This window comes from Lynx canadensis, chromosome A2 (genome assembly GCF_007474595.2).
Source record: "Lynx canadensis isolate LIC74 chromosome A2, mLynCan4.pri.v2, whole genome shotgun sequence".
In the NCBI taxonomy this organism is placed as follows: domain Eukaryota; kingdom Metazoa; phylum Chordata; class Mammalia; order Carnivora; family Felidae; genus Lynx; species Lynx canadensis.
The window spans coordinates 9145219-9160537 of record NC_044304.2 but is presented as its reverse complement, the minus strand read 5'-3'; the positions used below and the strand labels follow the sequence as shown (position 1 = coordinate 9160537).

The window sequence follows — 15319 nt, the reverse complement described above, 5'->3', positions numbered from 1 at the left end:
CTCTTCATTCAGTCGCCACGTGGGATCGACCTGGGGGATATTGACACGTGACCGCGTCCCCTTGTTTGAAAACCTCTACGGGCAGATGTGTTTCAAAATTCAGAATAGTTTGCAGTTGTTTGAGAAAGACCGTGTACCGCGTGTTCCACGCAGGACGTGACTCCCTCCGCTGGGTCTAAGGCATCCCTGTAATCAAACTTTTTTTTTTTTTTTTTTTTTTTTTGGCGGGGGGTCACGTGACTGTTTGCAACAAATGGGACGAAAAGCAAGTATAAAGAGCTTCAGGTCCAGGGGGTCAGGTTTTGTCGCCAAACGAATTAGATCAGAGGTGGGCGGACTTTGTCCGCCAAGGGCCAGATGGCGCGTCACTTATGCCTTTATGGAGTCTGTGGTCTCAGCTGCAGCTCCCGTGGTGACACGGGGCAGCCAAGGGCGCCTGGGTGGCTCAGTCGATTAAGCGTCCAACTTCAGCTGGGGTCATGATCTCGTGGTTCGCAGTTTCGAGTCCCGCGTTGGGCTCTGTGCTGACAGCTCGGAGCTTGGAGCTCACTTGGGATTCTGTCTCTCCCTCTCTCTCTGCCCCTCCCCCACTCACACTCTGTCTCTGCCCCCCCCCCCGCCCCCCGCTTTCTCTCTAAAAAATAAATACACGTTTAAAAAATGACACAGAACAGCCAGACAACACATAAACAAAGGTTCCAATAAAATTTTATTTCCGTATTTTTTTTCAACGTTTATTTATTTATTTATTTTTTTTTTTGGGACAGAGAGAGACAGAGCACGAACGGGGGAGGGGCAGAGAGAGAGGGAGACACAGAATCGGAAACAGGCTCCAGGCTCCGAGCCATCAGCCCAGAGCCCGACGCGGGGCTCGAGCTCCCGGAACCGCGAGATCGTGACCTGGCTGAAGTCGGACGCTTAACCGACTGCGCCACCCAGGCGCCCCTATTTCTGTATTTTTTATTTCTTTATTTTTTAGTAATCTCTACACCCAGTGTGGGGTTTGAACTCACTCACGGCCCTGAGATCAAGAGTCACATGCTCTTCCGTGTGGGCCAGCCAGGCTCCCCTACAATTTTATTTCTAGAAACGAAAACTTGAGTGTCGGTGTAAGTTTCATCTGTCATGAATGCATTCTTTCGATTTGCTTTCAACCACTTGGAAACGTAGAAAACCGTTCCTAGTTTGTGGGCCATACAGAAACAGGTGCAGATTCGGTCTGCAAGCCATAACGTTCACCCTCTGAGTTAAGAGGAAGATATTTGGCTTTCAGAACTTTCTAGACTTTGGAGTTGTGGACGAGAACTTGCGGGCCTGGAGTCCCGCCCCGCCTGTCTTTGGGTCATCTTCATGATGGAAATTCTTTTTTAATTTTTTTTTATGTTTATTTATTTTTGAGAGACAGAGAGAGAGGGTGGAGGAGGAGTAAAGAGAGGGAGACAGAGGAGCTGAGTGAAGCAGGCTCTGCATTGAGAGCAGAGAGCCCGACGCGGGGCTCAAACTCATGAACCGCGAGATCATGACCTGAGCTGAAGTCAGACGCTTGACTGACTGAGCCACCCGGGCGCCCCCTCGTGATGGAAATCGCTAGGCCCTTACCGACGTGCCCAGTACATGCTGTCGCCGTGTAAAATGTTACGGGCAGCCTGTTGTTATCTCGGAGGCTTCCTGACGTTGGAAGGACTCCATTCGGCCACGGGTCTGGGGCTAAGCCTTGTATCGCTGCCCTAAAGAGGAGCAGCCCCCGTCCCCCTCGGCCTGATGGACCCAGAAAAGTTCCTGTCTCTCTCCCTGCTCTCAGCCCCCCGGAAGCCTGAGGCTCCCCCCCGCAAGACTGGAAGTTTTCATGTTGGAAGACAGTGCTGGGTCCTGAGTCAGCTCTCCCGCGGGGAGCAGGGGCCGTGGCCTCATCTGACGACCTCCGAGGGGGTGCGCACGTCCATCAGAGAGCCGCACGGGGGGCTTCCACTCCCTGGGCTGAGGGATGCCGTGTGGGCTGGTGGGCCTCCTCGTCCTCTTACCTCTGGTCACCAAAGATGAGGGTCCCCTTCCTCCGTTGACTAATGGCCCCTATTTTCTGCATCAGCGGCAAGTACCTCCTGTACGAGAAGAACGAGGTGAAGGCCCGGGACAGGCAGTGGAAGAAGTATGAGTTCCATTATGACAACGTGCTCTGGGCTCTGTTGACTCTCTTCACCGTGTCCACGGGAGAAGGCTGGCCACAGTAAGTGGCCCACCAGACAGCGCCACCGAGGAGTCAGGGGACCCCGGGGAGCAGGATGGGGAAGGGTCTGAGAGCCCAGCGCTGAGAAAGGCCCGGACGAGGAGGGGTTTGCTCCTGGCCTCCCGAGGTGGAGACCCCGCTGGGTGCACGAGGGGCCCCGTCACCAGAACAGCAGCCTGGGCTCGTTTGGGGCCGAAATGCAGGCCTCCCTCCGTGCAGTTCGCCGAACCCTAAGAGTCAGGGCCCTGCACCCTCCCAGATGGGGTGCTGTTTCTAATTTGCAGAAAGGCTCCATGGACGCAGGCAGTCACGTCCTCTTAACCCTTTCTGTGCTGGTGAGCACAGATCTCCAAGGACAAGGCCTGGACGTGGCATTTTCCAAGTCCCTTTGACCACGGGACCGTTCCTCACCCAGACAGGGCCAGTCAGGGTTGTGGTGAGGCTGAATTGTGCAAGTCCAGGGCCGGGGCCAGTGCTAGCCCATACGGCACCTTTGGGCAAATTTTTTCGGCAGCGCTTCCTCAACAGACTTCACTTCCATCTGTCAGAATGTTGTCGGAATGTACCGAATGATTTTGTTCAAATAAGGTACTTCGTGGCCACCTGCCAAAAAGTTGTCCTCATAAATGCACAAATCTATCATGTCTCCAGTACGAATGGCACCCCTGGGACACAGAGCCCTTGAGCAGTGCACAACCTGTGCAGCTGTTCAGAGCAGCTCTGCAGACACACACTCCCATGTTCATCCCCACTACACCTTCCCAGCACCACAACCTGTGCTTAAATGCCCCCCCCCCCAGCACACAACGCACTTAGGTGTGTGCCTCCATGACTCCCATACACCCTCCCATCCATCCCCACCAGCCTGGTTTCCCATCCCAACTTGGCCAGGCCTTAGTGGGTGAACTTCGACAGGTCACTTTAAACTGCCAAACCTCAGTTTCCTCATTTGCAAAACGGGGCCGGTAATAACCTCCCTGAGAGGGTTGCCAAGGACATAGATAAAATCATTTCTAGCCCCTGATAGCCCTCAGGACGCGGTGGGAGAGGTAACTGAGAGCGTTGTCCACACTCCCCCCCAGACGAAGGAGGAGGGAACTCTCCTGGCTTCGTAAAATCACCACAGGAATCGGGGTCGGAAAATAACGACTATTTCCATCTTGTTGCCGTTTTCTTTTAATGTCTCCCTCCATTCCCGTTGCTTGTCCCGCTTTCCCCCTCCCCCTGCTCCACGCCTCCCAGGGTCCTCAAGCACTCCGTGGACGCCACCTTTGAGAACCAGGGCCCCAGCCCCGGGTACCGCATGGAGATGTCCATCTTCTACGTCGTCTACTTCGTGGTGTTCCCCTTCTTCTTCGTCAATATCTTCGTGGCCTTGATCATCATCACCTTCCAGGAGCAGGGGGACAAGATGATGGAGGAATACAGCCTGGAGAAAAATGAGGTGCCGCTTCCCAGTTGCATCCTTCACTTAAAAATTGACAACTCCCGCCCCCCATCGCAGGCACACACACAGGCACACGCGTGCGTCCAGAAAACAGCTGCTGGGGGCATCTGGGGGGGCGCGCAGCAGCATCCTCCAGGCAGCATTCGGTCTGTAGGGCCGCCCTTCCTGGGGTTCCCAGAGGAAAACACACTGAAAGAAGGTGTATGTATCAGTCAGTTCAGACGAGGTTATGCCACAGTAACAAACAGGTCCGGAATCTCAGTGCCAGATGCCCACACAGGGATCGGTTGATTTCTTGCCCAGCACCGCACGTCCAGGCGGCTCTGGTCCACGTTACCTTTATTCTGGTTGCTCTCCGAGACACTTCAGATCAAGAAGAGATAATGGCAAACCACTGTGCACTTTCGGGGGGGGGGGGGGGATCTGTGCCCGGAAGCGACCCTTCCATCCACCCATCCACATCTCACTGGCCAGAGGAAGTCACATATCTGTGTCTGATGTCCGTGGGGTGGCGAAGTGTAATCTCCCCGAGGGCAGGGTGGTGAATATTTGTGAGTGAAAATCCACTCCTCCCGAGAGAGCGCAGATGCGGCCCTTGGCTCTTCTAGAACCGTCCAAGCTCAGCCAGGTGGAGGACCTGGGAATGCATCCTTCCTCTGCTCTGTTGGCCCCTCACACTGAATGGCCATTATCCCTCCGTCCTTCGAAGGGAAGGAGGAAACGAGGCAAAGAGCTCAGTAGGAAAGAACAGTTAGGTTCGGGTTTGGCCCGCTTGGCAGCTGTGCTGCCTCAGGCAAGTGACTCAGCCTCTCTGAGCCTGCAAAGTAGGGTTGCTGATGGCGTCCCACGTGGGCAGATGACGACTTCTTAGGGAACCGCGGGTGTTGGCAGGAGGAAGCGGGCGAGAAGACCCAGCGGGCGTGAGGAATCCTGGCTGGGGGCAGGCTCGGCTGACGTGCCCGAGGGCCGGGGGGTGGGGGGTACCCCGTGTCCAGCCGCCGGCCTCTCTCCCGCAGAGGGCCTGCATCGACTTCGCCATCAGTGCCAAACCGCTGACCCGACACATGCCGCAGAACAAGCAAAGCTTCCAGTATCGCATGTGGCAGTTCGTGGTGTCCCCGCCTTTCGAGTACACCATCATGGCCATGATCGCCCTCAACACCATCGTGCTCATGATGAAGGTGAGCCCCCAGCACCGCCCACACCTCCCAAGGCCGCCCGTCCCGCCCCCCCCGCAGAGCGGAGCCGCCTGCCGCGAGTCTCCCAGACCGAGCCCCTTCCGACGTCACCTGCGGGGACCTTCCTCCAGGAAGCCCTCCCTGGCCTCCCGCAGCGGCACGAGGCACCCATCTAGCGGTTCTCCCGCGGGCCGTAATGTCGGTGTTGGGTTGCCCGGCCGTCTGCCCCACCGGCCTGTGAGCTCCACAGGGGCCAGGCAAGTCCCGCTCAGCCCTGAATTCCTGGGGTTCGGCACATCCCTGGGCGTGAGGGAACAGGAGGCCCTCAAGAAACGTGCGATGGGTGAAATGAGAAAGGAGGGGCAGGTAAGGACCTTGCAACCCTTGGGGCCGCGGAGTCCCTTCCAGGTGAAAAGCCAGGACCTTGCACCCTGTGGTCTAAAGACCAAAGGGCAGGATTCAAGCCCAGCTCCGCTGTTTGACTTAGCATTTAACTTGGCGCCAGGGGCCAGCAACTATCAGGCGTCAGTTTCCCCGTCAATGAAACGAGGACGATAATAACGGCACCTTCCTCCCGACCTCGAGCGGGGGTGAGGATTGAATGAGGAAGTCCAGGCAAAGACACGGGCACATGTCTTGGCACTTTGAAAACACGCGGTCCCTAAGCTGCCAACTTTTGAATTGGCGAAAAAGCAGTGCCTGCGTTTGCTTGAAACGCTTCTCCGCAAGCAAGCTCTTTTCTCTTTCCATCGTTATAATCCTTAAACGGTTCCAAACAGACAGAAAGGAATAGTACAGCACAGCGCTTCTCGAACTGCTGTGCGTTCACGGATCATCTAGGGATCTTGGTAAAATGTGGATTCTCGGCCAGCAGATCCGGGGTGGGGCCAGGATTCTGAAATTCTAATCAGCATCCCCCAGGATGCAGCAATCCCCGGGATTGCTGCGGGTCCCTGAATACCGGTCTCCGTCACCCAGAGGTGCCCATTTGGAACATGCTCTGTGTTGGCTTCATCTGTTCTCTCTCTCTCTCTCTCTCTTTTTTTTTTTTTGTGGTTGTCGTTGTTGTGAGGTGAAATTCACATAACATAAAATTAACCAGTTCAAGCGCACCTGGGGGGCTCAGTCGGTCAAGCATCTGACTCTTGACCTCAACTCAGGGTTGGGAGTTAAAGCCCCAAGGTGGGCTCCTTAAAGGAGCCTCCTTAAAAAAAAAATAAATAGGGGCGCCTGGGTGGCGCAGTCGGTTAAGCGTCCGACTTCAGCCAGGTCACGATCTCGCGGTCCGTGAGTTCGAGCCCCGCGTCAGGCTCTGGGCTGATGGCTCGGAGCCTGGAGCCTGTTTCCGATTCTGTGTCTCCCTCTCTCTCTGCCCCTCCCCCGTTCATGCTCTGTCTCTCTCTGTCCCAAAAATAAATAAAACATCGGAAAAAAAAAAATTAAAAAAAAATTTAAAAAAATAAATAAATAAATAAATAAATAACCATTTCAAAGTGTGCGATTCAGGGGCAGTTTTGTACAGTCACCACCCTGTGCAACCATCACCTCTCCCTACTTCCAGAACATTTTCATCACCCCAAAAGGAGGACCCGTCCCCGTGAGCAGTCACCACCCCCCATCCCCCTCCCCCAGCCTCCAGCAACTGCCAGTCTGTGTTCTGTCTCTGTGGATCTATCTATTCTGGACATTTCATCTATTTTTTTAATGATTATTTATTTTGAGAGAGAGAGAGAGAGAGAGGGTGCTTGCACACGTGACCAGAGGAGGGGCAGAGAGAGGGAGACAGAGGATCCGAAGCAGGCTCTGCCCTGTGAGCACAGAGCGACCAGGGGCTCGAACTCACATACCCCGAGATCATGACCTGAGCCAAAGTCCAACGCTCAACCAACTGAGCCACCCAGGCGCCCCAATTTCGTCGATTTTTAAAAATTATTTTAATGTTTATTTATTTTTGAGAGAGAGACAGAGTGCAAGCAGGGGAGGGGCAGAGAGAGAGGGAGACACAGAATCTGAAACAGGTTCCAGGCTCTGAGCTGTCAGCACAGAGCCTGACACAGGGCTCGAACCCACGAGCCGTGAGATCGTGACCTGAGCCGAAGTTGGACGCTTAACCCGACTGAGCCACCCAGGCGCCCCAATTATTTTAAAGATACCACAATATTTTGACCTTAAATTCTTCGGTATGTATTTCTAAGAAATAAGAAAAAAAACAAATAAGAAATTTTCCTATATATTCTTTTTTTTTTCCTATATATTCTTATGCTTGACAAGATTTCTCTAAGATACGTATTGAATTGTCCCCAAAGTATCTTTTACAGTATGGGTTGTTCTCTGAGCCAAGATCCAAAGGGCTACACATGGCCTCTGGTTGTTGTCTTTTATTTTTTATTAATTTTTTTATGTTCATTTTTAAGAGAGAGGGAGAAAGACAGAGTACAAATGCAGGGGTGCACAGAGAGAGAGGGAGACACAGAATCTGAAACAGGTTCCAGGCTCTGAGCCGTCAGCACAGAGCCTGACGCGGGGCTTGAACCCACAAATCATGAGGTTGTGACCTGAGTCAAAGTCAGATGCTTAACCCACTGAGCCACCCAGGCGCCCCTGGCTGTTGTCTCTTAAATCACTGTCTTCCCCATACCGTTTTTTTTTTTTTTTTTCTTGCCCCATGCTGTTGACTTTTTGAGGAAACCAGATAAGTTGAATGAAAACTGTCCCACCTGTGGGTGCGTTAGTCTCCTCGTGGGGTATTGTGACTTCTCCCACCTGCCGTGTCTCCTGTAACCTGGTCCTCAGGGCTGAAGGTTATAAATTTGAATATAATTAAATAGTCTGGACAAGAAGACCTCATAAGGAAGTCTTAGAGTAGCAGTTATCTCTGGGGCAGGTTACTGACTGGGAAAGGGTGCAAGGAAACTTTTGGGGGTGCTGGAAGTGTTCTGGGGGGCAGTCTCATGGGAGTGCACAGCTAAGTATTAAAAAGGGGGGGCGCTGCGCCTGGGCGGCTCAGTGGGTTAAGCCTCGTACTCTTGGTTTCGGCACAGGTCGTGATCACACGGTTCGTGGGTTCAAGCCCCACATCGGGCTCTGCCCTAACAGTGCTTGGGATTCTCTCTCTCCCTCACTCTCTCTCTCTGCCCTTCCCCTGTTCTTGTGCTGTTGCTCTCTCTCTCAAAATAAATACATAAAAGATCTGAAAAAAAAAAAAAAAAAGAAAATCCCGCAGAGAGGATGCCACAGACCTCCTCCTGCATTCCTTCCGGAGCCGCATCAAGCAGGCAGTCCTGGGATCTGGGATGCTAAGGTGGGACTCAAGAAAGTGCGTGTTTGGATGTGAAAAGATTAGCCCAGCCCAGGAACAGCTGGCCGGGGGGGCCTGGGTCGCCTCCAACAGCGTGTCGGGAAGCCCAGTGTCCAGGTCTCGCCTGCCCCAGGACAGGACAGTCACAGAGCCGCCTCCCCAGCTCCCCCCCTGCCCGCTGACCCCAACGTCCTTCCTCCTCTCTACTCCAGTTCTACGGGGCCTCGGTTGCTTATGAAAACGCTTTGAGGGTATTCAACATCGTCTTCACCTCCCTCTTCTCTCTGGAATGTCTGCTGAAAGTCATGGCTTTCGGGATTCTGGTAAGTACGGCCTTGGGGCTAGAGCCGTGGGTCGGGGATGGTGGGTGATGATCTCCCCAATCCCAGCGGCAGCTAGAGCATCCCTCCAGTGCCCACAGACCCTTGTTAGTCATTCCTGCGTCTGCCAGGTAACGGCAAGGAGACCCAGCCCTTGCCAGGCACATGCACCTGCCGTCATTCCTCAGAGCGATCCAAACTGGGGGGCGGGGGTGGGGGGGGGGCGGCGATTACCATCCAGTTTAAGGAAACTGAGATCCGGACCGGGCCAAGTCCGTGGTGTCCCAGCCGTTCTAACCACAATCCACAGTCAGGCGTACCTTTTGCGAGGGAGGCAGCACCCAGACGCGCAAATAGACAACCGACGTGAAGTTTTCCAGAATCCAAATCCCGTCTCTGCCTGCGTCACGGGCTCTTCCACTGACGGCGGAGCTTTTCTTTTCTAAATGCAGTTGGTCGCCCCCTAGCCTGTCTTCATCTCCGACTAATGCAAGTGGTCTTAACCTGAAGCCCACTGATCCGTGGGTGCAGGGGAAGGGGGGGGGGCGGTGGGGGGGAGAGCTGTGAAATTAGACGTGAGCAGATCACGTCTCTAGTTTTCACAAGCCGCTAACTGGACGTTAACATTTCCTTCCATCTTGAAGGCAGACCAGCCCCTGCAGTGTGACCAGTACTCTCTGTGTCACCGATAAAAATCAGATCTTTCCGTAGCGAATGACAGAGGCAGCAGGTTCCTCCAAATTTTTGTTCGTGTTCAGCCTTGCTTCGAACGCCGGTGACCGTCAAACCTACCGCCGGAAATTATTTCATGTGTTAATGAAGAAGTGCGTTAATCATTAGATCACCGTTTAAAAATAGTTTTTGATAATTGTATTTCGGTGTAACAGGTGCCCTTGCAATCCTGGGTATTTTATGTTACGCATTTACAAAGCTTCCTCTGAGAAGGTCTTCCCAGGAGGCCAGGGAGGTTCACAGCCCCCCCCGCCCAAAAAAAAAAGCCAAGAAGGCCTGAACTGAACTGATGGGTGTGTGATGGGACCTTCTAGAAGGTCCCCCGTGAGTGGCCAAGCTCAGACTTAGGACAGGATGCTTCCCTCTTGCCCACCCACTTTGTCCACCTCTCTGAGGAGAGTGGCCCACAGCCTGTGGCCTCGCCAGGCTGTCAGCGAGGTGGAGGCTGGATTCCCAAGGTGGCAAAGGGTGTTAGTTTGGACACCAGAGAGGCCTCGATTCAACTCACATCCGGGCTGTGTCACCTCACCTCTCCATCGCGAGGGCTCGTCCTCTGCCTCTTCCTCAGAAGAGCCCTTGCGAACCCCAGTGTGCCTGAAGGCTGAGGGTGAGGGCTGGCATGGAGTGAGCGCCCCAGAAATGCCAGGAAGGGTCGCCATGAGGCCTTAAAATTGAATGATCCCCCAGAGCCAGCCCCGGAAGTTCAGGCTCACTTGGTCAGGTGGGAGCCCCTGAATCCGTATCTTTAATGAGTGCCCCAAGGGGAGTCCAAGATGCATCTAGTGTTGAACAACAGGCAGAAAGGGGAGGCACCCCGCAGCCAGGGCAAGGGCACCGACTCTGCATTTCGGTCCTGGGGATGCCACCAGGATGGGTCACAGAACACGTATGGGGGGGGGGGCGGCAATCAGGCTCTGGCGTGCCCGTATCAGGGTGCAAACCCCTTTCTAGCTGCGTGGCCTCAAGCAAGGCACGTGGCCTTTTTCTCCTGTTTCCACATCTACAAAACAGGAGTACCGTGCACCCAGCCTCCCAGGGCGGAGGGGAGCGTGGTATAGGTTCAGACGCGGGACCTGCCCAGCCCAGTTGTGCTGTGCGGTTTTTGTAACCCCCGTCGATCTTCTGGTAAATGAAGCGGCTTAGGGCTCCATCCCCCCCCCGCCCCCGACCATCCCCCAGGGGCCTGCGTGGAGCCGCCCCCTCTGGTTTGGGTGAAGTTCACCATGTGCGGTTTAGGCAATGGGGTGGGAGGGAGGGACCCTTGTCGTCCAGGGGCTAAGGCCTATGGCCAGACGCCTAGAAAGTTGCCTTCATTTGGACTCCCCCCAGAAGCACAGCCTGAGATCAGGACTGAGTGCGAGGAATTTATCTGGAAACCCAGGGAACTCAGTGTGGGGCAGAGGAGTGAGGCAGGAGCCAGAAGGCAGCCAGTACAAGGTGTGTTAATGGAGCCAGTTCCCACTGTGGGCAAAAGGGGCACAGTTCCCTTGAGGACCAGCAGGAGGCAGCAGAGAGCACATACTGCGGCCTCTTTCCACCTGAGGGGAGAGCCGGGGTATTTATCCTCCAAGGCCCATCAGTCATAATCAAGGGCCGCTCCCAGGGGGAGCCGTTTAATTTGCAACCAGAGAAAGACCCTGGGCAGAGCAACGGAAGGTGTGTAGGGGAAATATGAGGGGATGTGGGCAGGGCCCCAGCAGCATGTGCCAAAATACCAAAAGTGCCAATGGAACATGAATTCCTTTTAGATGATTACGAAACAGCATCCATTCATTGAGCACCTGCTGTATAACCAAACTCCACCCCCCGGCTTCACATTCATTATCTGATTGCTGTTATACCCCTGTCTTCCAGAAGAGGGCTCCAAGGCCCAACCAGTCCCAACTCCGAGACCCTTTCATTCCTACGCGCTGAAAATAGTTTGAGCCTGGAAAGCACAGCTCCAAAGCCTGAGTCCTTCTCTGTGAGGCAGAGGGGCTGCCTCAGGGCCAGACGCTCAGGGGAGGAACAGACCAACCAGAAGGGGACCTGCGAGCCCCAAGCTGGCCCCCGCTTTGTGAGGGTGCTGAGAAAGCCTGTGTTCGGTGTGGGTCCCACTGAGCCTGGAGGGGAGGGCTGTCTGTTTGAACCAGACCCTTGGATTCAGACAGAGGTGCTGCTCGGCGTGGGCTCAAACGGCGTGGAATGTTTTCACAAATATTCCTCTGCGCAAAACCTGTTGGCTATAACTAGACACAGGCGGCCCCATCCAACCGCAAGGGGACCAGAAAGTGCAGCCTGGCACGTGCCCCGAAGGCGTTTCATGCCCCTGTTACCTTTCCCCTTCTTCAGATTAGGAAGTGGAAGAAATGAGAGGTTAAGTCACTGGCCCACAGCCATACAGCAGGGTGGTAACAAAGCTGGGATTCGAACCCACAGTCCACTGTCTTAGCGAGCATGCTGTAGCAGGTGCGGTCTTGAACACAAACCCTAGACTCGAGCTGAGTTCAGTCCTGACCCTTCACCTCTGTGCTGCTCACCTCAGAAGGTGAGCGGCATCCCACTCCGAGCTTCCGTCGCCTCGGGTAAAGCGGGTGACGATCCTTTGCTCTGAGGGTCCATGTGAGGATCCCAGTGACATCGTTTAAAAAGCATCTCGGGTCTCAGGGAGCCCTCAGATATGTCAAAAAGACAGGCAAGCCCAAAGGACAGCCCTCGTTCTCCAGCAGAGCGACACCAGGCTTTGGAGGCCCCCCCTGGGGCCAGGAGAGCCATGGGGGTCCCAGGGAGGGGGACTCAGAGCAGGTGATATTAAGCAGCCCATACAGCAGCACTTTGCTATTTGAATGACCACGCGTGTTGTGGGCACTCGGGCTGATCAGCAGCCGTGCCCCTAATGCACCCCGGGGCCGGCCGTGGCAGCCGGGCGTGGAGCCCTGTGTTGGCATCTCTGTCTTGTGGGTCCCCATTCTAGAATTATTTTCGTGATGCCTGGAACATCTTCGACTTTGTGACTGTTCTGGGCAGCATCACCGACATCCTCGTGACTGAGTTTGGGGTAAGTTTCCCACCAGCTTCTCTCTGGGTAGCTCCCGGCTGGGTGGAGAATGGGTGGCTGGGGGTGGGGGGGAACCTTCCAAAAGCAGCGGTCCCAAAAGCCACAGCTGACTCGGGCCAGCACTTGACTGTGACCAAAGAGGGAGAAGCGGGGACCCCAGGGGCAAGGGCAGCCCCTCGGGAGGGCGGCTCAGGGAGACGGGGGAGCCCGAAGCCACAGCTGTGGGGCCAGCACTGCAGTGTGAACTTTCCTGCATCTCGGCTGTTGACCATTGAATCAATAATATGGATGAGTGCATTGAGATAATTAAAGGATCCCAAGGCTGAGCCCTACCCCCAAACCCCACACAGTGTTGGGGACCCAGGAAGAACGAGCTTCAAGTCCGTTCTGTTTGAACTAACCATCTTCTGGTTCGTGGAAGGAGGTTGAGGAGGGAGCCGTGGCCCTGGAGCCAACAGGGGATCCCACTCCTAGGTCCCCAGGATGTCCACCCTCTTCTGTCCCCAGGCTTGGGAGGCTTGCAGCTTGGGGAGGGGGGCGGTCCCTAGACCTCCGTGGTGGCCCCATAGGCCAGCCACATCATCCTTCCCCCTCATCTGAGAGGCTCAGGGCCCCAGAGCTCCTATCTCAGATACCCTCTTTGGCCATTTTCGAGTAAGCCCAGGCCTGGGAGCCCTCAGGAAAGTGGTGGGGAGGGCAGGAAATCCTCACAAGGGGAGCAAAAAGGGCAAAGACTGTTGAAGCCAGGGGTGGGAAGGGATATCAACCTCATCAAAATAGCAGTAAAAATAATGGCCGACTTAGTCGCGTGGCAGGCACAGTGCCAAGCGATTCACGTGGATCAGCTCGTGGTACAGGTCAGGGGGTCAGTAGATAAAAGGATTCCTTTGGGAGGGTTTAACTGAAGGGATTGGAAAGCAGAGACTACTCACAGAGAGGAGGGGAAGAGGGCCGACCGGGATGGCAAAGCGCGGGGCACCCAGCCACCGTGAGGAGCTGTCACCTGCCCAGGTGCTGAAGCGGGGAGGAAATCCGAGCTGGGGTGGGGAGGGGCCGCCCAGCAGGAGCCGTGGACCTGCGGGGACAGAGCCTGTGCCCCAGAGGAAGGCCAGAGCAGGCTCAGGGCATCAGGGGAGAAATAACCCAAGCCCATCTCTCCCCCCGCCCTCCATCTCCTGCCAGTGCTTCCCGTTGGCCAAGCCTAGCCAGAAGGGAGCCAGAAGGCCAGGGAGCAGGGGGTGGGGGAGGTGCTCAGAACAAGCAGAGAAAAGTGGAGAATACACCTGGTTGGGGTGTGGCCCGAGGAAGAGGGTGTTGCCCCATTTCACAGATGAGGAAGCTAGTGCCCAGTGCTCGGGGAAGCGAGGCACCTGCCCAAGGTCGTGCAAGCACCCAGCCCTGGTAACTCCTGAGGCTCACTAGTGGCCCTGGGGTGGCCCATTAGAGCCCCCAGCAGAAAGGGATCGATGGACCCATTCTCCCATCCTGGAAGGCCGACGGGACGAAAGAGCTACACAGAAAAGGAGGCCATTCTCTGATGGGTCCCCTGGCACCTCCCTCCCAAGTGGTATCCTGACCATACCTCTTTGCCCTGAGCTCCACTGAGCCAGAAATTCTCCCTTCCCTTCGTCCCATCCCTAACACCTTCCTCTAGGGAGGTCAGCGGGGGTGTCCCCGACCTGGGCCCCGTGCTCTGGCAGAGGACCAGAGCCCCGGCCTCATCTTCTGTCCCGAGTCTCTAAGAGATCCAGAGCTCCGACTGGCAGTCACCCAGCTGAGCACAAGACAGCTTTGAACCAGTACGAGAGGTTGGAAGGGTGGCCCCACACCCCCCGCAGAGCACTTGGAGGGAGTGGGTTGAAACCTCCAGTGGCCAGGAGTAAGGGATCCATAGGGCTGGACCCCCTCGGCCCGGGCTCCGGACTGGGGAAGGGCATCAGGGCTATTCAGTGAGTCGAACAGCCCTCCCCACAAGCTGTTTGACTTTGCCAGCCTACATCACCTCTGCTCCTGTAGCGTGGGGATAACTGTTGTAATTAACCTCCCTGGGTCCTTGCCAGCTTCACGTTCACACATGCATCCGGTAGGCACTCATTGAGCGCCTGCTGTGTGCCGGGCACTGCCGTAGGTGCTGGAGACCGTGAGCAAAGCCAGACCAGACAAGAACGCCCGCCCCCACAGGGCCGGCATTCTAGGGAAGGAGCTGGCAACCTTTAACACGCGTGAGCGAGCCACGTGAAGGGTTTGGCACAGAACCTGCCAGGAAATAGATCGTTCACAAATGGCGGTTGTTATTCTTACTGCTACAGCCGTTGCTATTATTACTGGGAGCGTCCTTGGGTCTGCAGTGGGCCTTCTACTGTACTTGGGCTTGCCAGTCACCTCCCCCACCCCAGCCCCCCGGGGCCCTGGGTCAGAATCCTTCGGAGGGGAAGGTGGAGGCTGGGTGTGTGGACCCTTTCGGGATGTTATGCTCCTCCCAACCTGGGCTGAGGGGAGGCCTGCCCTGCGGGGCAAGGAGCCCACAGCCACCCCTCTCTGCCTCCCAGGTAAGCCCGCCAGGTTCAGGCCAGAACCCCGCCAGGCTGAGGCAGGGGGCGCCAGACGCTTGGGAGGGCAGATCCCCAGGGTTGTGCGGGAGGGGGAAGGGCTGGAGGCCCACTGGGCCTCAGCTGCCGCCCCCTAGTGGCCGGGTGACGGGGGTTTGCCCTGCGTGCGATGGTTAATGACTGTTTCTTGTCTTGTCTCTTTTCATGCCTGCTCTTTAAACTGTATATTGGCACAACGCCGTCTGAAAAACTCATCCAATCAAAATGCACTATGAAATTCATTTGTTCATCCATGACATGGTCTGTGTGTTCATACACCAATGACTATCTCCCAACCCACCACCCCCACTCCCCGCCCGGGAACCGAAACCCATTGGTGTTTTGGCACTGGTTACAAATCAACCTAAAAAACGCTGAACACGCCTCCCCAACTGCCCCCGCCCGCCCGCTCCCCCTCCATCTTCAACATCTGCATCTAGAATCCGGTTGGTCTTACTTCTTTCTGAAGTCTAAATGCCTTACATTAACTGTGAA

The 15319-nt window shown here is 55.6% G+C and overlaps 1 protein-coding gene across 4 annotated transcripts in view; it reads left to right on the top strand.

Annotated features, from left to right (window-relative positions):
• CACNA1A (calcium voltage-gated channel subunit alpha1 A) overlaps window positions 1–15319 on the top strand; it is a 212854-nt gene that overhangs the window by 167485 nt on the left and 30050 nt on the right. For 3 of the 4 annotated variants that reach the window (XM_030301780.2, XM_030301792.2, XM_032591357.1), the window contains 5 exons: window positions 2087–2224; window positions 3467–3668; window positions 4688–4852; window positions 8360–8470; window positions 12153–12236. In XM_030301780.2, coding sequence (XP_030157640.1) covers window positions 2087–2224; window positions 3467–3668; window positions 4688–4852; window positions 8360–8470; window positions 12153–12236 — 700 coding nt within the window. Of the gene's footprint in view, window positions 1–2086; window positions 2225–3466; window positions 3669–4687; window positions 4853–8359; window positions 8471–12152; window positions 12237–15264; window positions 15271–15319 lie in introns of all 4 variants that reach the window. The other variant, XM_030301763.2, reaches the window with a different exon arrangement.